This window comes from Ascaphus truei, chromosome 1, assembly GCF_040206685.1.
Source record: "Ascaphus truei isolate aAscTru1 chromosome 1, aAscTru1.hap1, whole genome shotgun sequence".
NCBI classification, from domain to species: Eukaryota; Metazoa; Chordata; class Amphibia; order Anura; family Ascaphidae; genus Ascaphus; species Ascaphus truei.
Window position 1 is genome coordinate 53,847,436 of NC_134483.1, and position 26,595 is coordinate 53,874,030.

The 26,595-nt window shown below is 46.5% G+C and overlaps 1 protein-coding gene across 1 annotated transcript in view; it reads left to right on the forward strand.

The window, feature by feature from the left end:
- Positions 1-26,595, forward strand: part of WDR70 (WD repeat domain 70) — a 344,061-nt gene that overhangs the window by 44,085 nt on the left and 273,381 nt on the right. Inside the window, exon 6 of the mRNA XM_075588451.1 lies at positions 12,054-12,113. Coding sequence (XP_075444566.1) covers positions 12,054-12,113 — 60 coding nt within the window. The remainder of the gene's footprint in view (positions 1-12,053; positions 12,114-26,595) is intronic.

Genomic DNA, 26,595 nt, shown 5'->3' on the forward strand with positions numbered 1-26,595 from the left:
CACATTGTCCCCCCCACACACACACATTGTCCCCCCCACACACACACACACATTGTCCCCCCCCCCCCCACACACACACACACACATTATCCCCCCACACACACACATTATCCCCCCACACACACACATTATCCCCCCCCACACACACATTATCCCCCCCCCACACACACATTATCCCCCCCCACACACACACACACACATTATCCCCCCCCCCCCACACACATTACCCCCCCCCCCACACACACACATTACCCCCCCCACACACACACACACACATTGTCCCACACACACACACACACACATTGTCCCCCCCCACACACACACACATTGTCCCCCACACACACACACACATTGTCCCCCACACACACACATTGTCCCCCCCACACACACACATTGTCCCCCCCCCCCACACACACATTGTCCCCCCCCCACACACACATTGTCGTCGTCCCACACACACATTGTCGTCGTCCCACACACACACACATTGTCCCCCCCCCACACACACATTGTCGTCCCCCCACACACACACACATTGTCCCCCCCCCACACACACACACACATTGTCCCCCCCACACACACACACACATTGTCCCCCCCACACACACACACACATTGTCCCTGTCCCCCCCCACACACACATTGTCCCCCCCACACACACACACACATTGTCCCTGTCCCCCCCCACACACACATTGTCCCCCCCCCACACACACACACATTGTCCCCCCCCCACACACACACATTGTCCCCCCCCCCCCACACACACACACACACATTGTCCCCCCCCCACACACACACATTGTCCCCCCCACACACACACACACACATTGTCCCCCCCGACACACACATTGTCCCCCCCCCCCCACACACACACATTGTTCCCCCCCCCCACACACACACATTGTCCCCCCCCCCCCACACACACACACAAGACACACACACAGTGTAACACACACACACACACACACACACACACACACACACACACACACACACACACACACACACACACACACACACACACACACACACACACACACATTGTCCCCCCCCACACACACACATTGTCCCCCCCCCCCCCACACACACACACACATTGTCGTCCCCCCACACACACACACACATTGTCCCCCCCCCCCCCCCACACACACACATTGTCGTCCCCCCACACACACACACATTGTCCCCCCCCCACCACACACACACACACATTGTCCCCCCCCCCCCCCCACACACACACACACACATTGTCCCCCCCCCCACACACACACACATTGTCCCCCCCCCCCACACACACACATTGTCCCCCCCCCCACACACACACACACATTGTCCCCCCCACACACACACATTGTCCCCTCCCCACACACACACACATTGTCCGTCCCCCCACACACACACACATTGTCCCCCCCCCCCACACACACACACACATTGTCCCCCCCCCACACACACACACATTGTCCCGTCCCCCCCCCCACACACACACACATTGTCCCCCCCCCCCACACACACACACATTGCCCCCCCCCCCCCACACACACACACACACATTGTCACACACACACACACACACACACACACACAGTGACACACACACACAGTGACACACAGTGAGACACACACGCACACACACACACGTCACCTCGAGGGAGGAAGCCCCGCGTGGCATCTGCAGGCTGCCTGCCCACTGCCTGTCGGAGCACCGAGGGGGACGTTAGTGGAGCACCGGGGGGGAGGTGAGCGGAGCACCAGGGGGAGCTGAGCGGAGCACCAGGGGGGAGCTGAGCGGGAGCTGAGCGGAGCACCGGGGGGGAGCTGAGCGGGGAGCTGAGCGGAGCACTCCCTCACGAGGGAGGAAGGGGGTCCTTCCGGGCGCCGCCATCTTAGGCGCCCCGCGTGGCATCTGCAGGCTGCCTGCCCACTGCCTGTCGGAGCACCGGGGGGGAGGTGAGTGGAGCACCGGGGGGGAGCTGAGCGGGGAGCTGAGCGGAGCACCGGGGGGAGGTGAGCGGAGCACCGGGGGGGAGCTGAGCGGAGCACCGGGGGGAGCTGAGCGGAGCACCGGGGGGGAGCTGAGCGGGGAACTGAGCGGAGCACCGGGGGGGAGCTGAGCGGAGCACTGGGGGGGAGCTGAGCGGGGAGCTGAGCGGAGCACCGGGGGGGAGCTGAGCGGAGCACCGTGGGGGGAGCTGAGGGGGGGAGGTGAGTGTGATGGGGGGTGGGAGAGGACAGAGAGAGAGAGGTGTGTGTGTGTGTGTGTGTGTGTGTGTGTGTGTGTCGTCACTCCGCCTCAGGCCAATCAGAGGTGCGGGGGGCGGGCGGGCCAAGGGACCAATGAGATTTCCCCTAGGGACACAGGAAGATGCAGACAGGCAGTGCTTTCACAAATATATAATATAAGATAAGATAGATATATAGATACTGTTCAGTTACTTTAGTAATATTTATAATTAAGCTTTCAAAATTGCTATCTAAAACGACCTGAATTAGGGTCATATCCAGTAAAATGTGCTATTACCGATTTTGAGGATGGTCATCTCATGAAAGATTGATAATCCCTTAGTGTGCTTATTTTTGCCTAGTATCTTGCTGTATCCGCGTTGAGCACCTTATGATCGTATAGAAAGGGGCTTGGTAAGTCTGTGAGAGAGGCGGATCAAGTATTGAATGAGTTCTGTCTTCAGAGTACTTAAGAACAGGGGCGCGCAACTTCACTCCTCAAGCCCCCCCCAACAGGTCGGGTTTTCAGGATATCCCTGCTTCAGCCACAGGTGGCTCAGAGGTTCAGTCTTCAACTGAGCCTCTGATTGAGCCACCGGTGCTGAAGCAGGGATATCCTGAAAACCCGACCTATTGGGGGGGGGGGGGGCTTGAGGACTGGAGTTGAGCACCTCTGCTTTAGACCAGCGGCGCGCAAAGTGGGTGGCGTTTGATTTATTTGGGGAGGGTGAGGGGGGCATGGGCGGTTGTAGAGGTCCTGTGCTCTTCCCCGGGGATTGCGTGAGGCCTCTGCAACTCACTTACCGGGATACTGCAGAGCTGGCGTCACATGTCCATCTCCATGGCAACAGGGTGACGTCGCGCCACGTGACTCCCGTGGCGTTATTTGATGCCGCCAAAGAAGGTGAGGGGGGTGCGAAACCGAGGGGGAGCAGGCAGGGGGGCTCAGCTCAAAGTTTCGCTCCCCTGATTTAGACTGTGAATATTTTTTTATTTTACCCACCTGAATTCTGTCTGTTTTGCACATTGTGTACAGTAATTCGGCCTAATCGACTATATACAAGTGTGGCTGCATCTTGCAGTGTAAACGCAGGTATTAGAACGCCCCACTCAGTGACAAATACATAGCCATCGGTAACTATTGTAATTGAATTCATCAAGAAGTATTGGTGATGGCATAATGAATTGGTGAGATATTTGACTGTTTTGTTCTTGCTCAGGTTATGTAGGTGGGAAAAGATTAATATCGTTTGGATAAGGGCACTACTTGTTTTGGTTTTTCAGAGTTGTAATAATGGCATATGTGCACATTTTTATTAAGCAAATGAATATAATGGAAATATGTGATTCAAAAATGTAATTTCATTTGAGGAAAAAAAGGGTTTTGGAATCACGTCATGGAATTATGTTGCTGTATATTTCACATGGTGGTCACATATTGACCACAGAAACACAATGCACAGTGAAATGCAGAATTTTGTGTCAAAACCCCATAAAATGTAAAAAAAAAAAAAAAGGTATTAAACAAAAATAAAGAACATTTTATTTTTATTATCTGGCAATGTAGTTGAACGAATACTATAAAATCCTCGATTTTAAAGGAGTTTATTTAAATGTTTCAGTTGTCAGTGTGGCATTTGGTGACCCTGCAGATGAGTTACAATAAACATTATTGCATGTACAGAATGACTTATTGCACGTAGTCGCAAATGAAACTTGTAATATGTATATAATCACACCAGAATCAATATCGAATATGCAGAAATCATGGCTGAATACGAAAAGTATTTACAAAAAATTGCAAATGCGCAACCTTTACAGCAGCGCTCTTCAACTATAATAATTTTCTGACGGGCCGGATTAGAATTTTTTTTACAAGTAAGCCATATGTGCAACTCTGTGTAATTTTATATACACTATATATACTATATAGTTTGGAAAGTTGCTTGTCAGTTATGCATTTGGACACCTCTTACGATATCGTAACCAAATTTTTCATGATGGTTCCTGAGATCAAGGAGCAGGTTTTTATCTGGATCCAAACAAGATGATGCTCTGAACCTTTCAAAACGTCACTGATTTTAACCAAATATAAACACACATACACACACATATATATACACACTCTTGAATGCTTATACCTCAACATTTTGTAAGCGTTTGCAACATCTGTACGATATACTGTACTTGTAACCATGTATTATTTGTTTTACTCTGTGCCCAGGACATACTTGAAAACGAGAGGTAACTCTCAATGTATTACTTCCTGGTAAAATAATACTTAGCTGTAAAGTAAGGTTGTGTAGAAAAATGCGCTTGCAGTAGCTGCCTGAGCAACTGCGGAGCAGAAACACCGTGCAGGGGCCATTCAGTCTTATCCTTTGGGGTGGTATGTTTCGGCCACAGGATGCAAATTAAAAATGCCCTGCTGTACAGTCTCTGTACAGCTCTATTGGTGTTCAGTGGACTCACAAAGGCCACATCCAGCTACTCTACTGCATACTGAACTAGTGGATATTTTAAACTGCCTAATTTTAAAGATGCAGGCTCACGTAGGCTCAAACTGAACTGACTACTATAAGGCTGCGGCCACGCTGCCGCTGAGCTCGCTCATACTTGAGAGCGGTGACATCGCTAACTCTCAAAGCATGAGCGATCTGCTGTCCTGCAATAATTTTAGAGCAGGAGCGAGGGGCGTGGCTATTAAAGGAGGGTGTGTGTCATTGGCTGGATCGGGGCTGTTTCTGTGTCCCTCCATTCTCTCCCTACCCCATCCCTCCATTCTCTCCCTCCTCCCCTCTTCCCTCCATTCTCTCCCTCCCCCCTTCCCTCCTCTCCCCCCCTTCCCTCCTCTCTTCCCCCCCCTTCCCTCCTCTCTTCCACCCCCCCCTTCCCTCCTCTCTTCCACCCCCTTTCCCTCCACCCCCTTCCCTCCTCTCTTCCATCCCCCCCTTTCCTCCTCTCTTCCATCCCCCCCTTTCCTCCTCTCTTCCATCCCCCCCTTTCCTCCTCTCCCCCCTCCCCCTTCCACCGCTCTCCGCTCTGTCTGCTCAGCCTATACTGCGCCTCTCTCCTCATTGGTCAGAGCAGGGTCATGAGACCATGCTCTGCGCTCCAAAGTCAAACTCCCTTGTCTCCCCATGCACCAAGCTTGGGAGAGCTTTCGTGCCCATGCGCGCCGTGTGAGCGAGGATGTGAGGATGAAGATTGCTAGAAGTAAACTCGGCAAGCGCCGCACGCTCAGCGCTAGCTTGGACGCAGCCTAAGTGTTTCCAAGTGGTTTTCCTGAGAATGTTGCTCTGTATTTACTCTGGGGGAATTTTCAGTCTTGTTTCCTGCACCACAGTGATGATGATGAAGTATTAGATTTTATCATGCTCCTTGCCTGAGCAGGAATTGGGTTAGGTAAGAGGGCAGAATAAGGCAGAGATGATTGCAGTAAAATCCTCCGGCAAAAGTTACAATGTTTACAAACATTTACAGGGTCTCTCTTTTTTTTTTTTTAACCTCTTTATACCACCACTGCAATGAGTATTTTTTATTTGCGCCTGGAGGGGCGCACATTTACGATAATTTATTTATTTATTTATAAAATATTTTACCAGGAAGTAATACATTGAGAGTTACCTCTCGTTTTCAAGTATGTCCTGGGCACAGAGTTAAGACAAATAATACATGGTTACAAATACACTTACATAATGAGCAGGGTATACATTATATACAAGACATTGCATGCACAGTAAGAGATAATATATATCTCTTATATATATAATATATATATATATATATATATATATATATATATATATATATATATATATATGACGTCAAGCGCGGATATGGTGTTGGGAAAGCTAAATAGATGTTGCAAAGCTTCGTGTCTTCGGTTCCACTGACACGCAATGTCACGTGACAGTGGTGGTCGCGGCACAAAAGGATTTAACACTGCGGGTGGTCCCATTTCAAAGCAAGGACCCCCCTGTAGCTCTATCGCAGCAGACACTGTCCCTGGTGCCGCGGACTTGTGCTTGTTCATCCATGGAGCCAGAGGTGGTAAGACTTGCTACATCTGTACTGTAATCCTTGCTGGCACCAGGAAGGTCAAAGGTCGCTTGAATGATATTGAAAACCGTTTAGTACACCAATAAAAATCAAATTGCAAATCGCAGTCTTTTATACTAGAGATTGTTTGTTTGTAACTGGTGCTGATAATGTCGTTTTGATGCACACAAGTGTGAATACAAGAAGTAAATGTGAAATGATTGATCCAAAAAGATAGCTGTACATTTTTTTTTAATGTACGGAGTACTCCAGAATGACCGGGAAGAAACAGGGGTCAATAGTCTGTACGTTTTGTACAGATGACCTTAAGAATAAATATATAATGGAGATATGATTGGAGACTTAAAAACCTGAAGGATGTCAGCCAAGCACTAATGGAAGCTGAATAATGGTGGTAAGTAATGGCAGGGGTCTGCTAATCGGTGAAGGGAATGAGAAAATGTAACGTGATCTAGATCGCAATTAGAGATCCGCTCCTCTGAAGCAATTACAAACTGACATTACAAAACACAGGACCCATGATGGCCATTAAAGATAACATAATTAGCTGAATTAGTTAAACCCTTATCCGTTCCAGATTTAAAGGCCAGTTCCACCTAGTGAAATGACTGTGTCTTTTTTTGTATCCGGATTTCGTGCCTCGCTGTAATATGCTGTTAGTGTCACGTTCTGCAGAGGTGCGGGACGTGCAGAGGTGCGGGACGTGCAGAGGTGCGGGACGGGCAGAGGTGCGGGACAGGCAGAGGGGACGGGGCAGAGGTGCGGGACGTGCAGAGGTGCGGGACGGGCAGAGGTGCGGGACGTGCAGAGGTGCGGGACGTGCAGAGGTGCGGGACGGGCAGAGGTGCGGGACGGGCAGAGGTGCGGGACGGGCAGAGGTGCGGGACGGGCAGAGGTGCGGGACGGGCAGAGGTGCGGGACGCGCAGAGGTGCGGGGCGCGCAGAGGTGCGGGGCGCGCAGAGGTGCGGGACGCGCAGAGGTGCGGGACGCGCAGAGGTGCGGGACGCGCAGAGGTGCGGGACGCGCAGAGGTGCGGGGCGCGCAGAGGTGCGGGGCGCGCAGAGGTGCGGGACGGGCAGAGGTGCGGGACGTGCAGAGGTGCGGGACGGGCAGAGGTGTGGGGTGTGGGACGGGCAGAGGTGCGGGGCGCGCAGAGGTGCGGGGCGCGCAGAGGTGCGGGACGGGCAGAGGTGTGGGGTGTGGGACGGGCAGAGGTGCGGGACGGGCAGGGGTGCGGGATGGGCAGAGGGGGGGGGACGGGCAGAGGTGCAGAGGGGCCAGAGGGGGCGGGACGGGCAGAGGTGCGGGACGTGCAGAGGTGTGGGATGGGCAGAGGTGTGGGATGGGCAGAGGTGCGGGACGTGCAGAGGTGCGGGACGGGCAGAGGTGCGGGACGTGCAGAGGTGCGGGACGTGCAGAGGTGCGGGACGGGCAGAGGTGCGGGACGGGCAGAGGTGCGGGACGGGCAGAGGTGCGGGACGTGCAGAGGTGCGGGACGGGCAGAGGTGCGGGACGGGCAGAGGTGCGGGACGGGCAGAGGTGCGGGACGGGCAGAGGTGCGGGACGGGCAGAGGTGCGGGACGGGCAGAGGTGCGGGACGTGCAGAGGTGCGGGACGGGCAGAGGTGCGGGACGGGCAGAGGTGCGGGACGTGCAGAGGTGCGGGACGGGCAGAGGTGCGGGACGGGCAGAGGTGCGGGACGGGCAGAGGTGCGGGACGGGCAGAGGTGCGGGACGGGCAGAGGTGCGGGACGGGCAGAGGTGCGGGACGGGCAGAGGTGCGGGACGGGCCGAGGTGCGGGACGGGCCGAGGTGCGGGACGGGCCGAGGTGCGGGACGTGCAGAGGTGCGGGACGGGCAGAGGTGCGGGACGTGCAGAGGTGCGGGACGGGCAGAGGTGCGGGACGTGCAGAGGTGCGGGACGTGCAGAGGTGCGGGACGGGCAGAGGGGCGGGACGGGCAGAGGTGCGGGACGGGCCGAGGTGCGGGACGGGCAGAGGTGCGGGACATGCAGAGGTGCGGGACGGGCAGAGGTGCGGGACGGGCAGAGGTGCGGGACGGGCAGAGGTGCGGGACGGGCAGAGGTGCGGGACGGGCAGAGGTGCGGGACGGGCAGAGGTGCGGGACGTGCAGAGGTGCGGGGCGCGCAGAGGTGCGGGGCGCGCAGAGGTGTGGGGTGTGGGACGGGCAGAGGTGCGGGACGGGCAGGGGTGCGGGACGGGCAGGGGTGCGGGATGGGCAGAGGGGGGGGGACGGGCAGAGGTGCGGGACGGGCAGGGGTGCGGGATGGGCAGAGGGGGGGGGGGACGGGCAGAGGTGCAGAGGGGCCAGAGGGGGCGGGACGGGCAGAGGTGTGGTTTTATTTATTTATATTTTTTTGCAGATTTGTTTTTTTTATCGGAGGCTTGTTTTTAAAACCCAGCCCTGATCAGTGCAGTTTTGGAAATGAAGCTGCATTTTCCCTTGTCGATGTGTGAGCTGTAAACTTGTGCCTTATGAATGCTACAGGCACCAAACTTTCATTTCTGTGTTTTTGTGCTTGTCGCAGGCAGGTTATCGAGCCTGTTAGAAAAGCTGAACAAGTGAAAATAGAAGTGTACAATAGCGCTCGCGTGACAACTTAAATGATTAAATAGAACAATGAAAAAACCTGAGATTTAGAGTCCAAAATGCAGTCCTAGAGCTGGCCAAAAAGTTTCTCTGGTTATCTCACAACCAGGAAAGGATGTAGGAGTGATAAACCTCTCGTGGCGCTAAGGCAAGGGGTGGCCTGTAGGATTGGATATGATTGTGGACAGAATCCTCTTCTTAGGGATAATAACCTCAAGAAACGGGAGACACAACATATAGAACACTGCAATAGTGCATTAACCGAGGATGATGTATGATGTATGAACAGAGCAATTTAATAAAACACAAATGCAAAACACGAGACGGCGTATATTAATAAAACGACTTGGTGCGGCTGCACCCGATGAATAAAACTTGCTCCGCCGTTGGAAAAATTGGAATCCTACTCACCAAAGGTGGCTTGGACATGTGCAATGGTTTTTGGTATCTTTGAAGCCGGTAGACACCGGATAGCCGTGGGATGAGACAGGTCAATTACTCGAGGAGATCCGTCTCCCGTGCTCGGAGTAACTGCTATTTTTCTACCGGCGGAGCAAGTCGTTTTATTAATATTTGCCGTCTCGTGTTTTGCATTTGTGTTTTGCATTTGTGTTTTATTAAATTGCTCTGTTCATACATCATACAGCATCCTCGGTTAATGCACTATTGCAGTGTTCTATATGTTTTGTCTCCCGTTTCTTGAGGTTATTATCCCTAAGAAGAGGATCTTGTCCACAATCATATCCAATCTTACAGGCCACCCCCTGCTGTTAGAAAAGCTGCTAAACATGTTAAAGCTGTTTAAAATACCTTAAAAAGATAACGCAAGTGTTTCATGTCAGAATATGGTTCATTGTAAGTCTTATATACAGTAGTTGGCTCTGAGCTGTGAATGCGAGAAAAATTACAATGGTTATGGGTTCATTATTTTTCAGATTTGAATCAAGTAAGCGTTTATTTCATTACGAGTATACAAGGAGAAGAAGCTCAATGCAGAGCTTTCTCTGCCATACAGTGACAAACACATAATCTTTATACCCTCCTGAGGTATAATACATGCCCCTAGGTGGGCTGGCTAACAGAAAATTATAATAATACGCCCCTCCAGGAGGGGTTGACCTTTTATTGATACGGATACCTGATCAATACAAGAAAATACAGTTTTTTTTACTAAATAAGTTTTATACTTGGGTTCACTCCTGGGTGAGGTTTTCCTGTGACCATATAATTATCACATTCCTAAATTTAGGGCTTTTATTGGAAAATAAGGAGGAGCAGGAGAAGCAGGTTTTTATCTCTTCTGCTCCTAAACTCCAATTATTTTGCAAACACATCCACCCACCCAAATGGGGGTTTTACATAACAGCTATTCCTACCTCAAACTGGTTCTGCATTCCGTTTATCCCCCCTTGCACCTGGCATATATACAGCTTAGTTGTGGAAGAGTGAAAGACCCTGAGGGAATCTGTGACTTACAGGAAAGCAAGATCACTGAGGTCAAATCTCAATCAAACTTCTATCATGCTACATAAAAAACATGATGAAGGACAAACAGAGAAACAAAATGGTTGCATGGATCCTTGTACACCCCCCTACGTGTGCTTTATATCACACTTTCACAGAGCTTAAAAACAAAGTGAAGCTACACAGTCTTACTGTTTAATTTGCAGGAGATTCCTTAACTACTGCACCCGTGACAGAGTCCGCCTCTATATAACCCACTGGTCAGATTGCCTTTGTATAGCTACAGCCAAACAACACGCAGTTGGTCTCATAACCCTACATTGAACGGCACGTTTAACGCTTTCCATGCAGGACGACTGGTGACTTTCGGGTGTCCACCGGTCTTCCGTGATGGAGACCCCATTATTGCTTGGGATAGCGATCACGGGTTTGTGTCCGGCACACGGAGACGGGCTGAAGTGGAGGGGGTATCACTTTGTGTTCACAGTTCCATCTATCTCCCTAGAGAACAAACAAAATGCATGTGGGCCACTAGTGACTGTCCTTGTGACGTTTAGGGAACCTGTTATAAGCACTGGAAAGGTTAATGCGAAGCGTAGTCGCGACAATCATAATGCCCTACTGCTTGTTTGGTCCTTTGTATTACAGGGACATATTAAATAATTAAGGAATATAATAGAATATTTGCTATTTAAATAAATATCTCCCCCAGTGTTGCTCACCCCCTCTCCTCAGGACGCCTCAGCCAGACCACATGTTGGGAATGGTCCGTGAATTACCAAGGACACACCTTTTGCACTTATTTTATATGTGACTGTGGGATTAGCTGGTTATCCCTACACCATGGCCTTTCTCCGGTGTCCTGCCGAGAGGGGGTAGGACCTGCGCTATACAATGCTGTGCGTTGGGAATCTATCATTCATGTGTCATTGCACTTATATCTGTTCAGCATTGTGTATTGGTTTTATAATAACAGAAATCATGACTATACATTAAGAATAGACCCATGAAGTTTCAAAAGCTCTCTATACAGTATTACTACTATGTAATGGGACCAACCTGCGAGTTTTTCAAATTATCACTGCCTGTAATTGATGTATACACCTGCTGTACTTGTGAGAACACAACCTTTGAAGTGCTCCTAAGGCCAGGGACATAGTGCCCCAAACAGTGCGGAGGCGCGCTGAGGCTCAGGGAAAGCGGTGCTTTCCCTGGCCTTACACAGCGCGCCGTCAGGGGGCGGGGTGGGCCAGTGACGTCACGGAGCTGGTTCGCCCTCACTGGGCGAACCGCTCACGTGACCGGCCCTACGCTCCGGCAAGCGGGGAAATGTAAAAACGCCGTCAGACACACGCTTCCCCAAGCGTGCCGACGCGTGCGCGAGCCCCTGCTAAAGGCGCTCTCATTGCGGCTGCAGGGGCTCAGTGCCGAGCAGCAGCACGGGTCAGAGCATAAGCGCTGACCATGCCCGAGGCCTAAGACTTATGAAGGTAATTTAAATGTTTTTGTGCCCTTCTGAAAGCTGTATTAGTCCTAACAGTAGGAGGATGCATTTAGGGACTCTTACAGTAACAGCATCAGAAAAGGTCTCTGTTAAAATGATCTAAAAGCTTGAGATGAATGGTAGCCTAACTACTAAAGTGCATTTGCTGTACACAATTGAATTTTTTTTCCATCGGTTTCTTTTTCAGAACCCAGTTAAAAGAATCCCGGACTCGCACGAGATCACCCTGCAGCACGGCACCAAGACTGTAAGTTTGTATGTTCAGCTCCTTGTCTCCTAGTACGTCTTTCTCTCAAATGTTTCTTTCAAGGTTTTAGTACTTCATGGCAAATCGTGCATAAGAAACCGCTCGTTCCCTCGCTAGCTCTTTGTCCTTTTTGAATTCTGAACGTTAACGTATTTGTAATTATTGTATATTTTTTTAAATATCGTTTTACTGCTCTCTTCTGTGCGATGAAACCACTCTCCCCCTTATCTTCACTGCCTCCCTGAGGACAGGGTGGGATACGGGTAGTACAATCATTTGGTTTCAAAACATTGCCCCATCTAGAGGCACAGAAGAATAGTAAATTATGCACAGGGTTTTTTTTAAATTAAATTGTGGTAGTGTCCCCATCGCCGCTGTCACACTTTCCTGAGTAACTCCGTTAATTTCAAACAAACAAAAGCAGCATGTCTTTGCTGTAAGCATGGTTACATTTGTTAAAGGTTGTCCATTTGGTTGCAAAATGCTATACAGAAGGTTGTTTATTGGTCTTCTCTCAGGGATTGCACATGTAAACACACCATTACAAGTCAAATATTTAGGGGTTGTCAGTCTTTCAAAGCCTTGTAAATGTAGATAATTTACTCACAGAAATATATTACATGGTTTATTGATGCAATAAAACGTATTTCTTCGTCTCTGTCACTAACTGACCCCCTCTATATATGTATTTTTGTCATTCTGTGTGCCCGTTTTTTCCTGTATCTTCCAGAGTATATGTGCTTCTTGTCACACTGGAGGACCACCCCGGTTTTGATGCACTGGCGAAAATGTCCGTTTGTACGGAATACGATGTTATTGGTCTTGCAGAACTATTGATTACACCTATCTCTTGCCTTATTCCCTGATGTGGGTTATGTTTTAAAGGAGCAATCAAGCAGGTTTTCCCCCCCTTATTTTTTTACATAGGATTGAAGCAGGGTGTCTCCGGGGCTGTACCCCATTAATCTCCGCTCCGGGGACACCCTGCTTTCAGAGATACAGACCTCAGAAGGGGGTGCCGAGATCTCCTGCAAGTTTAAATGTCGCACGTCACGCGGGCCAATAAGAAGCCGCACCTGGTGATGTCACGGCTTCCTATTGGCCCGCAGGGCACGGGAGCTTTGAAAAGCGGCCATTACGTGATCCCTGCCTGCTAGCAGAGCGGCTACCGGACTTACTACGGAGGTAAGTATCTCCAGGAAGCATGGGGGTCCCGGAGCTGAAATTAACAGGGTTTAGCTCTGGAGACCCCCTGTTTAAATCCCATTAAAAAAAATAAAATAATGGATTTCCTTTTTTTAAGAGCCACATTTTGCGATTAAATTTTAGTTACATTTTTTTTATGCAGTCTTGTAGGTTGCAACTCATAGCGAATGTCTATTTACAAAGAAGGAACATTATTTACAAAGAAGGAACATATGGTCATTTTCCTGTATCTATGAAAATGTTCCAGTTGTGTATGAAGCTATTGATTCTTAATTTAGTGTTTCTGAAATGTTCCATTTGTGGATACTATTGATTTTGAATTCATTGGTTCGATTTATTCGCTATTTTTATTTATATTTTTTAAACTTCATTACTACTTTTTTGTTGTTGTTGTTGAATGGCTCTGTTACGTATATGAATATTAAGCATATTGATGGGGCGGTCACATGTCGGGCTGTGCTTTCTGTGAAACTATAGTTGGGGATGAGAAAAGGACCCCTACTTTACTGCTAATAAAGAGCGGATAATGAGCAACAATAAAACGTAACCTTTACTAATGTAAACACAGTAAAATAATGTCCAAATGAAGGTACTGTACCTATCAGACAACCACGACCAGATAAAAACATATGAACACTTAATAAAAGAAAATAGTTACTGTGTATCAGGTGGCAGTAATAGACATAATGAACACTTGTAAAAAAATGTGTGTCAAACCAAAACAGGCAGCAGTGTCAGCATAAAAATAGTGATCGTGTAACAGCGGATCTTGAAGGAGACCATTGTATCAAGATCAACTGCAGACCAATAACGGTGATAAGGAAGATAAAAATACCCACCAATGTGAATGATCAATAGTAACTATACGAGTATATCTCCACTAAGTAGAAGTATAAAAAAAGTGTCAACTAATAAAAAATCATGTGTGAATAGTGTATCGGAAATGTATCTGTTGCGAATCACACCAATCCTAAGTGAGGGCAGTCGGGACGACTCGAAGTAATGGCCGCCGTAGTAAGCGCAACATCCGTGATCACCGTGAAGGTCAGGTGTATGCAAACATATAGAACACGTATATTAGATACAAATGTATGTTCTGCTGCCACCTGGGTGGTATTTAACAAGAAATAGCTCTAACACAATAATATCTAACCCTCAATGGGTTGTATTTAGGGTAGCTAATAAAATATATTTATATACAATGTAGTCCGCAAAGTGTGTGCAACCAGGTGTTCCTCTTAGATGGACTGAGGATAACCTATAGAACAAATGCCATTTTGTGTCAGTGTTCTGCTATAAGACCTAAACCTCTGTAATCCCTCCGTAGTGCGGGATCGATAACTGATGATTAATGTACCTTTTAGTTTAACACTATAATATCCCGCTTATATTGGGAGAAGTGAGACGTCACCTGCATTTTTTGCCGTTAAAGCAGAGATGTAATAAATGAGTGGAATCATCAGTACACCCACTCTGATGGCTGCTACCTGCAGTACGGGGTGGCCATTTAGTCGCTCTATAGTTGGAGTGGCTAAATCTCAATTGTGTGCAATGGTATCCACAAGACCCCCGCCTCCTTAGAGAAACAGACTAGGTGCTCCGGTGGTGTCCTCTTCATACAATAGATCATAACTTAACGTGTATCGCTGACGTCACTGGCGACCAACACGTGCCTTTAAATACCATGTGGTCCGCAAGGTGTGTAAAAACAAATATTCCTCTTAGGTGGGCCGAGAATAGTAATAACAGATGCTGACTGCCGGTAGGACTAACACTGTTTTATATCAGGATTATGCTGTAAAAGTGGATCTCCGTGATCCCGTAGCAATGCAGGGTCGATAACTGGTGATTAGTGCACTTATGAGCTGAACAATATAATATTCCGCGTGCGTAGGTAACATTGAGACGTCAGCGGCGTTTGTTACAATATACAGCGGAGGTGTGAGTCATAGATCAATAAATACACTCAAAGTATTTTGGGGGTCGGCGAACTGAGCCCAGCCCTTACAGAGGCCCTGCGCCCTTCCCTACTACATTTAAATTGATTGCGGGGGGTGAGTGCGGGGCCTCTGTAGCAGCCTCTTACCTTCTCTCCGGCTTCTCTTCCTGCATCTTCTGATAGCGACAACTCGGCTTCAAATGGTGATACTTTGCCATGGCAAGGCAACGTTGCAGAGGAGGAGATTACCAGAGGGAAGGGGGGCTGCGACATTAAAAAAATGTGTGCACCCCTGATTTAGTCAATAGCATGGGATGCGTGACACGTACGCTGTGCTTAAGAGATTAATAACGAGAAGCAGTATGTGTGAGCTAAAGAGCCGTTAAAAATAATGAACTGCCGTAAAAAAAACTAAAAAAACCCACCTTTTTTCTGGGATAAGAAAGCTCCTAATGATTGCTGCTATTACATGTGCGCTGTGAAGGTGGATAGGTGAGCTTATGCCAGGAAGAGGTGCCTCTGTGTTACTTTACATCAAGTGATTAGTAGTGACACTCGGGTTCAGTGGGCCTTGATGACCAAAAAGGCCAGATGTTCAGGGCAATACATACACAAGCAAGTCTTGGTGATAATTAAGGCTGGGATAATTAGGGAAAGCCTATAAGCCTGGTCTGATGGTAGCCGTTGAGGACTGCACGTGAACACCTCTGATTTAGAGAGCGCGTGGATGTTGTTGCACTGATGAGAGAGACAAAGAAGCGTGGGTAAGAATAGGAAGAGAGCCGTGTAATTTAGCACGAGAATCCGTGTGCCTATTCTTCTGGGGGTGGAAATAAATAAATGGATACAAGAAGTAATTGAGGTAGAGTGAGTGTGTGTGTGTGTGTGTGTGTGTGTGTTTTACACTGCAGTATTAGAGCTGGGGTTGCATAGGACAGAAGTACTGTGTCGAGAGCCATCAGAGTTCTTTTAGCAACAAGTAAGACGACCCCTGAGGACAATAAATGACAGCGATTATTGAGGTAAAGCGGAAAGAAATGTCTGTGGTGACAACCCTGAATTTGTCTGGGAGCCGATTTATGAAGTGCCAGGAGAAATATAAAGTACTTTTGTTAGGATATGGACAAGTGTGCACATGAATACGGTAAAGCTCTGTGCGAAAACGTTTCCGAAGGAAGCAGTGGGATTCGGATGATGAGTAAAACGTGTATTCAACCATTAAAGGTGTAGTCCTTGCAGAACTATGGATTACACCTGGGTCTCTGTAAATCCCCTGATGTAGGTTTGGGTTTTATCGTACATTAAATTGTTATATAATCCTGTTTTCCTGTAGAGGGACTCGTGGTGTACGCCACACTGAATGATTTGGTGTGAGCAGAACATGTTTGACTTGTCACATTATACCATGTTTCCTAACTATTGCAGACGCTTCATCTGTGTAAGCCCCAGTGCATTTATTGCCGTTTGGTACATTTCAGTAACCGTCACATTGTAACTCCGGTATACATATCCTCTCGCATACAGAGCGCAGACAAAGTATCCGATACTGCAGATACAATGATTGTTACTGTACGGTACAGTAATGCCACCTATGTCTGTGTTCAGTATTGAAAGTGGCTCCTACCCAAACGGCTGTCTCGGTTTCTTTTCTGGCTACTAATGACATGGAAGTTGTGGAAGACGAGTGACGTAGATTCGCTTCCTAGGATGTTCTTCTTCTTTACCACCTGCCATGTACATGCTGTTGTGCGAGTCTTCCGGAATAACAAATGTTACAAGTGCCGCTCCTCCCTGAATCTACTCCATACATTAGAAAATATGTGAATAAAGAAGTGCATTAACCAGTGCAAGTGAAAATAGTGATATCAAAGATGGCAAAGTGCAAGTTCTTAAGTAAGAGAGATATTCAGTAAAGTGAATAATTCAATTAGCGCAATATATAAGCGAATTGCTCCGTGATAAAAAATATTCGTGAATTGCAGCTCAAACCCTTGCAGTGATTGCTTTTTCAATCCTGTATTCGTTGTAGTGCAAGTCTTGGGGAGCGCAAATATATAAAAAGATAGAAAGCACAAAAATAGAGCAATGTGCCTTTTTTAAATGTGCAAATCAAGTCTTGAGTAGCCTGTAGAGTGTGTACGCACATACCCCTATTTTTCTTTTAAGGCATATCCATAAACCATGGCAATGTAGTGTCTCTAACCGTCTTGGTGTGTGGTAACATGATGTTAGAATATATCAGGTGTAGCACCTGTTCCCTCCTGTCACGGAAGATCTGGCCACTATATGGGTGTTTCCCTGGGTACTGTAGCTCACCTGCTGGTTCAGGAGGTCTGAGTTGCTCCGCATTTGGAGTTTGGGAGCGGCAACGGGGCAGGCTTTCTTGTAGTTCTTACTGTGCAGCGCCTCCATACCATGCAGGGTGGTCCCCACAGGCAATACTACGTTCCAATAATCACACACCATAGTTGGTCCAACAGCAGTTTTATTGTACAACAGCATGATCATCCTCCAGCCCTGGAGCAGACCCCAGGGGCGTGAGGCCCCATGAGCCCCTCCCAATCTCCTTAATCCTCTGATAGGGAAAAGGGTATCACACTGTCCCATAATCATCACACACTCAATTTAGTGGAGTGTCAGCTTTTATACCCGGGGGGAAGGGCTTGTAACCTCGCCCCATAACAGGACAGGTCCAGGAACTGGCAGGCATCACACTATATACATGTGACCCAGTCCGTACCCTCCCCAGGTATGACACTCTAACTGCCAGTTTAGGCCTGACCCTGGATAAGGCAACATAGTACCCATCCAGGCTGCAACTGCAGGCTAGGCCCTGCGCAGGAGTTTAACCCCAACACTGCCTGTTCTTACCAGAACTTATAGTGTTGAGGCCAGTAGAAGGCTATAGCCATGGGCACTTGGCTACACTGGCATATAATAGATTTTGAAACAGACTGGCTCCAGCTGTGATTTTTTTTTTTGTCGTTCACACCGCTCTACTCCTCCGCTTTACTCGTGTCCTCTGCTTCATCTGTGGCTGGCTCCTGTACTTCCGGGTTGGAGTACCCAGATGATAGTAGCTTCACCGGATCAGCAGAGAACCTTCAACCAGCAACACCGCAGTCAGTGCTCTTCACAGCAGTAGTAATGATCACTCAACGCGTTTCACCAGATCCCCGGTTTTATCAGAAGTTGCTGGTTCTCTGCTGATCCGGTGAAGCTATCATCCGGGTACTGCAACCAGTAAGTGCAGGAGCCAGAAATAGGAGTATGTGAGTATACACACTACAGGATACTCCAGACTTGATTTACACATTTAAAAGACATATTGCACTATTTTTGTGTTTTCTATCTTTTTATATATTTGCGCTTCCCAAGACTTGGACATTAACCAGTGCAAAAAACTGTGACTATACTTTCTATACAAACAATGTAACATCCAATGTGAACGTGATATTATAAAATAAGTAAAACACAAAAAAGCGTGAAAAGATCAGTGAACAAAATCCAATGAACATAGGTTGCTGCTCACCCTCCCAATAAATGTTCCAGCAGATCATCCAAGACGTAATTTTCTCCAGGGGCGCGCAACCCAAAACGGATATAGGCAAAAATAGTGTAATATGTCTACAGCACAAGGCAATGTATGGTTAGAGATTAGTCTTACCCCAAAAAACAGACATCCAAAACAGTGTCATGTGCATCCACAGCAGTCTCAAGTGTGTAAGACCTTACAGGGAAGTAAAGAGAGGAGAACCCTAGTGCAAATGCAAATAATCTTTAATACTAAAAAAAAAAAAAGTTTTTCAAATGAACCCTTACTGTGTAAGTTCTTTAAAACATTTTGAATATGCAAACAATACACTCCATAGGATCGGAGGCTTTTCGTCTCGCCTCTACTCTCGTGGATATCGGTGTCTGGTGGTTGAGCCTCCGCACTTCCGGGTTCGAGTCCCGGATATTTCTCTCTCTCTGCAGACGCGTCTTTCTCTTCTCCCCTCTTAGGTTAGGATGAGTCACAACGCGTTTCACCATTTATGGTGTCAGGAGTGTTTGAACCTCATCCCTTCAGACTTTTCTTATTTATCTTACGTTTCTCTCTTATTGGGCAGATATTCAGAGTGGCCAAATTTAATTATTGATTGCCCAGCTTAATTTTATCCGCCTTATTTACTCACAGCCTGTACCAATTTCTCAAATCCAGATACTGTTTATTAATGAATATTTAAATGTATCTCACAATTGACAAGTTAATTACAGAGATTTTGACTTATATTATCTATAATCTTGAGTTTACTATTATTTTGTATAACTGGATTTGATAAGAAAAAAAAAAAATATATATATATACATATTAAACAATTCAGACTTCTACCGATCTGCGCAACCATCACAGTGGTCAAAAAAAAAAAGGGAACATTTCAATTGTATAACAATGCCACTCTTATATCAGTTTCAGATTTTATTCATCCACGAGAGGAGAGGCAGTGAGAGGAACAACCTCGAATCCTATAGAGTACATTGTTTGCATATTCACAATGTTTTAGAGAACGTAAACACAGTAACGGTTCATTTTAAAAGCCTTTTTTTTTAAATAGTATTAAAGATTCTTTACTGTCTGCACTAGGGCTCTTCTCTCACTACTCCCCTGTAAGGTCTCACACACTTCAGACTAATATGGATGCACATGCCACTTTTTTGGATATGTCTGTTTTTGGGGGAGAAGTGTGAGTAGGACTAATCATCCCTAACACTTTCCCTTGTGCTGTAGACATATTACAGGTATACCCCGCATTAACGTACGTAATGGGACCGGAGCATGTATGTAAAGTGAAAATGTATTTAAAGTGAAGCACTACCTTTTTCCCAATTATCGATGTATGTACTGTACTGCAATCATCATATACGTGAATAACTGATGTAAATAACACATGTGTAACAGGCTCTATAGTCTCCCCGCTTGCGTACAGCTTCGGTACGGCCAATATTGCTGTTCAGGACGTTCTGACCGGCGCATACGTGAGCTGCCGTTTTCCTATTGAGCGATATGTACTTACTCGCGAGTGTACTTAAAGTGAGTGTCCTTAAACCGGGGTATGCCTGTACACTTATTTTTGGCTTTTTCAAAAAAAAATCTGTTTTGGGTTGCGCTCCCCTGATGTCGAGAAAAGTACGAGCCTGCTACGTACCGTCTTTCCACCAGGGCAACTGGACTCTGTGGACTTGAGAAGGAGGAGAGCGTATGCTGCTTCCAAACTTCAGGTCCTGGTTGCTACCATGGTTCCTGGAAGAGGAGAGCTACTGGTTGTTTCCAAGTCTCCCCACTCTCTTAAAGGGCCAATCAATGCTAGAACCAACGCCAACAAATGATGGGGACCATATTCGGTGGGTTAAATGGAGGTGATGGGCACGTATAAAGATATTTTATTTTTTCTTTATACAAAGCAAGTCAGTATACATATGTTCAAATTTTAAAACGTGTAATTTTATAGCAATGAAATGCCTTGTAAATTGCTCTATATGCAGGGAGATTATTAATCCAGAGTCTCTTTTTTTTAATGTTCTGTTAACTAATTAAGCAGGCCCGGAGAGCATCGAAGATGATTTATTTTAACATAACTGCCAAATAAGTACAAATTTTACTTTAGCGAGAATTTAATATTTCCAAGGAAGCCGATTGCACTGAAACTTGTTTTTCCACCTGCTAAAGAGTTCATCAGTATACTTAATACAAACCTGTACAATCTCCACCTCACACTGGAATATAATAAGGACACTATGTGCTTCTTAGACTTACAGATTTCAAGGGGCCCTGATGGCTCCCTCCATACCACAATTTATCGCAAGGCTACAGCCACCAATAACCTTCTGGAGGCAAGTAGCCACCATCCCAGAGCTCAGATTAACGCCATACCGACAGGCCAGTTCCTCCGCTTAAGAAGGAACTGTAGCACTGATCATGAGTTTGACCAACAGTCAAGGAATATGACACTACGTTTTGTGGATAGGGGGTACAGCCGCAAGTGCATAAAGAAGGCCTACAAGAGAGCAAAATACACCCCACGAAAATCCCTCATCATGGACAAACCACCAAGTCTGAGGGACAGAGTAATACGCTTCATAGGCACCTACAATAGGGAGTGGCCCCTGGCAAGAAAAATTCTGAGAAAACACTGGCACATTCTGAGAGCAGACGACCTCCTAAAAGGAGTGACTCATGAGTATCCATCCATGACCAGTAGACGTGCCAAAAATTTGCAAGATCTACTGGTCCACAGCCACTTTGTGGATGAAACACCAAGAACATGGCTACCGCCCAAACCTATGGGATCCTACACTTGCCAACGCTGTAAGGCCTGTCAGTATATGAGAACTACCAAACAATTTGGGAACTGGAATAACTCTAAGATGTACCAAATACGCAGTTTTATCAACTGCCTCAGCATGGGCGTCATATATCAAGGTACATGTACATGTGGGAAAATATACGTGGGCAAAACCAGCAGATGTCTAAAACAGAGGGTGCTTGAGCACATAGGTACTGTCAGGAACAAGACCGACAAACCCCTGTCGAGACACGTCAATCTGTGTCATGGCGGGGATCTAAAAGCAGTTACCTTCTGTGGAATTGACCACCTCACTCGGGGACAAAGAAGGGGAGACTGGGACAAAGCTCTCCTCCAAAAGGAGTCCAAATGGATCTACACACTTGGGACACTATCACCTAGAGGTCTCAATGAGGGATTCCTATACACCCCATTTCTGTGATAACCTACACCCTTGTGACATCTGCCATGACTTCCCATAGCTGTAATACTATGACACAGATCATATTTCCATGTCCACTGTCCCTATGTACACCACTCCCCTACCTCATCATTACTACCTATATTCATTCCATTTGCTCTGCCATCATGGTATCAGGCAACTCCATAGTCCTGTACACTGACTACTGCCACTTAACAGTGGTGACATTATTATTTTTATTAGGGCATCTCTGAACCCTCATACCATTAGCATATAACCTTTTATTAGGCATCCACCTTGATACTACCTCTGTAGCACAGAATGAGCCAATTTATGGCTCTACTGGGCATACATCTGACAAGAAGTAAAAACGAGACAACACAGGAGTCAGATTGTTATTGTTTAGTGTGTGAGGTATGCAGCTATTAACATTGGCATACTTACTGTGTTCTTGAAACAGCACCAAGCACACCTCAGCGCACCAGGGGTTAAACCATGACGTCATCTCTCTGGAGGCCCTATATATACCTGCCTACCTGCAGGGTTCCCTTAACCATACTTACCATTCGCCTTGAGAAAGCCTCTCGCGAAACGCGCGCGTCGGCTCCCTTCTCCCACGTGCACGCGCAGACCAGTGACTGCCTCCGCATTATGTGTCTCTAACCGCGAGTTCATGCGGCAGCCTGCTCGTGCAGGATATACAGGCTAAAAGTGCCCCGATGGTCATTTTAAGCCTCGATTGTGTGGTGTCTGTTTAGAGAGTGCTAAACCTACATAGATTATTGAATTTTGGTCACCCGCAGTAACACCCTAGCTGCGCTGCTGTTGGGGATACTCTAGACAGCAGCACATAGGGTCACTAACTGTGCTTACTTCCAGCTCACCCTCTGATTTAGGATATGACCACATACCATCTAGCTATAGTGCCCTCCTGTTAAAGACTACTTTAAACTTACCTTCTGCTTACACTATCTACCTGCTACATACAGCCCTAGAGGTTAATGCAGGACACTTACCCCTGCAGTACAGCATTTCAAGGTTACCTCAGGTCATTCTGACACTTAGCTAGATACACACCTATATACAGAGTGGCAACTTAGCTGACAGCACATACGACCACTGATAACCACTATATATATGTTCCCAGTGTCTATCAGCATATACATATCACACCTACCACCTTATTAAAGGACTTACGCAGACCCTGCTACAATGTGATATGTCTATTCAGTACCTATTTTAGCACACCCAGCAGCACACCCCCATCACACAGGTCCACATCAGGATCTCTGTGCTGTTCTGTTACCAGTGTTCCAATATAGTTATATCTGGTATATTAGCTACTAACTGATCCGGAGCCAACACGGCTACTAATATCCAGGATCAACCTACCTCCAGTACGTTGTTCCAACATCTACTATTTTATATATGCCACTAATAAAGAATATGTTTTAAATCACCCACTCATCATCAGAGCGTGAACCCGAGTGCTATAGAGGGTTCTCTTTCTCCCTGTTCACTTTTCCACCTGCTATGTAAGATTGTCGCTTTTGAGTGGAAGTACCTTGGGCATCGAAGTTGGTTGAAATAATAGGAGGGTTTGAATGTGCTTGTAGTGGGATATCGGGAAAGCTCTAGTCAAGCAAGATTCATGAGACATTTGCTCCCTCTTGTATCAGGAATTCCTTTCCTGTTATAATGTGACTCACATTTTTGTTTCTATAAGCATGGAAACAAACAGGCTTACAAAACAGAAAAGCCAGCGAGCCTGTGTGTGTTTTTTCCCCAGCTTGTGTTTGTTCCTCAGTTCTGTTCATTCACTCTCACAAACATATGCTAAGAATCACGTCAACAAGTTCTTCCAACTTTTCTCCACTTTATAGCACCATTTAAAAAAAGACATGGGCCCTGAAGCCAACCCCACAAGATAACACTGCTCAGTAGTGCTTTTCAGTCCGAAAATATCTCTGTAACCAGAACCATATTGACAATGTCTTAGTGCTTTTTGCCCTGACCTGATCCTCGGCAAGTCATGTGGTCACACTAGAGGAAGTAGACAAGTGGTGTATTAGATATGCTGATTTTTGTTGCCAGTATGTGATTTTTTTTTGCTTCTGTCATAATTCTTGACACTGATATGTGACCCAAAAACACGCAGGTTTGGTTATAGATTAGTTAGGGCAGGAGTGGCCAACTTCAGTCCTCAAGGGCCACCAACAGGTCAGGTTTAAGGGTATCACTGTTTCAGCACAGGTGGCTCATTCTTTGATTGAGCCACCTGTGCTGAAGCAGGGATATACTTAAAACCTGACCTGTTGGTAGCAATGTTGCAAGGTAAAGTGTTTAATAAATATAAAAAAGGAGATCACTTCTTGATATTCTGGGGGTTTTGTGGATTTGCTGGTCTACAATTCTGCGTTTATATCCACGGTTTATGAAATCCGATCTCAAGGCTGTAATCCGCTGGCCTCTGTCTGCTGTATCGGAGCATATCCGGTTGTATCGTATGGCTTGACTGTAGATGGTTGCATGCTTAGTGTGTGTCGGGTGGAAGCTGTTGTCCCTCAAATAGCTGGCTCTGTCTGTAGGTTTTCGGTATACAGAAGTCTGTAATTGGTTGTTCTTTATAGTAATGGTGCTGTCTAGGAAATATACTTCGTCCGGGGAATGGGTGAGTTTGAGGTTGATGGTCGGGTGGAACGTATTGAAGTTCTCATGGAACTGTAGGAGGTCTTGTTCACCAGAGGTCAAAGAACGCAACTGTTCGGGATACTTAGCGGCAGCCTAAACCGAGACCGAAGTTTCAGGAGTCATTACTAACACAAGAGAACTCTCTTCCCATGAGTGCTAAAGGCCATGTCTACACATACTGCGCTATATGAATGCACACACAGCTGTCTCCTCCACATACAAATACACAATGTAATTCCATCCCTATAGACCAATAGGGACCTCATAGTATCTACACACACTTATAGTAATGCAACACCCTCCTTACATTTCTACACCTATCCACACCACTATATACATGTCCACACACACCTTTTGTAAAGCGCTGTATACTCTGGGCGCTTTACAAATGTATATTGACACACACACACACACACACTTTTACATCACTTACATTCAGGGACCATTTAACACCTCATGTCATAAATCGCATACAGCACAGGGGGGAGGGATAAGTTTCAGTCACAGATAACATTCCAAGAGAGACTGTTTTTAAGTTAAACCTTTCTTGCTTTATCCATTGTAACACCGCCGGAAGAAGAGATCAGAGAAGCTCGCACAAATAAAAGCATTTCATTAGCCACAGAACGGTATCGTCTATTCATTTTTGATTATTAAAGCTCAGCTAACATGGTATAGATACCTCTACATATAGATATAGATATATATCTATAACAATCTCTATCCCACACCCATTTTTTTTATTTTATTATTTTTTTACGGTATAAAAAAATAAAATAAAAAAATTGCCTTAAATGAACTACCGGACAGTTTTTCTGTATGTGATCTTAATAAAAAAGGGCAAATAAAGGGGATTTATTAGAGGACGCAGATGACCTCTCCAGAAGAGGCAGGACAGCAGCCTTTGCCTAAGAAACGTTTCCCATGCAGACCGGGGCTGCCCTGCTGGGTTTCCAGTTGTTCGTTTTTTTTTTTTTTTTTAAATCTCCTGTGGTAATTACACGATGTGGATCTGTTAACGAGACTACGTTTTTTACTTTTATATGGCTTGCATTTATGTCTGCGGACCCTGTGTTGGTTTTGAGCACATTGGAAGATACATCATACTGTATATAACGCTCCACTAGAATGAAATATCAGTTATTGCAAAGTGACTTCCACATTCCTTTTAGGAAGCAAATTATGAAGGTGTGGGTGACATTAGCTAGTTAATGTTACAATTTCTAATCATTTGACTTCTAGGGTGGGGTGGCGTGAACTGAGCTGTTGACAAGCTTCCCCTGCAATATAGTACTTTCAATAAACAGGAATGCCTGTAATGAACCCTCCATTTATAAATTCACATGAAGCAGGGTGGCTTTTTAGAGTGTGGGTGGAGTGGGATATCCTTAGTACACTATGATTTAGTGTGTTCAGAGATTCCTCACTCTGCAAAGTAACCCGTTTCCGCTGATTCATATTCTTTTGCTTTAGTACAGCAAATAAAAATATCTCTTGTGAGCACATTCACATGTCTGACAGGTCAGCAACCCTGCCTTTCCCTATTATCTCTTAGCATACAGTGCTTCCACTGCAGCCAGGGATTCTGGGAAATGACATGCAAAGGAGCACTCGCTGTGTCACACTCCATAGAATTTTAGCACTACTGTTGGGAGCTTTTCTAACGCATATTAAGTGTCCTCGGTTCAGGAAGAAGGAAGAATTCATGGCGAAAATCAGTTACATTTGTACTGCATTGTTTTCATTTTAACCCTGAAACCTAACCGCCCAGAGACCAGAAACACAAATATAGAGCAGGGCTGCGCAGAGTTTTTGCCTTGGGGCCCACCTGCTCGCTCCCCCCTTACCTGGTCTGAAGCGTCAAATGACGCAGCGGGGTCATGTGACGTGATGTCACAT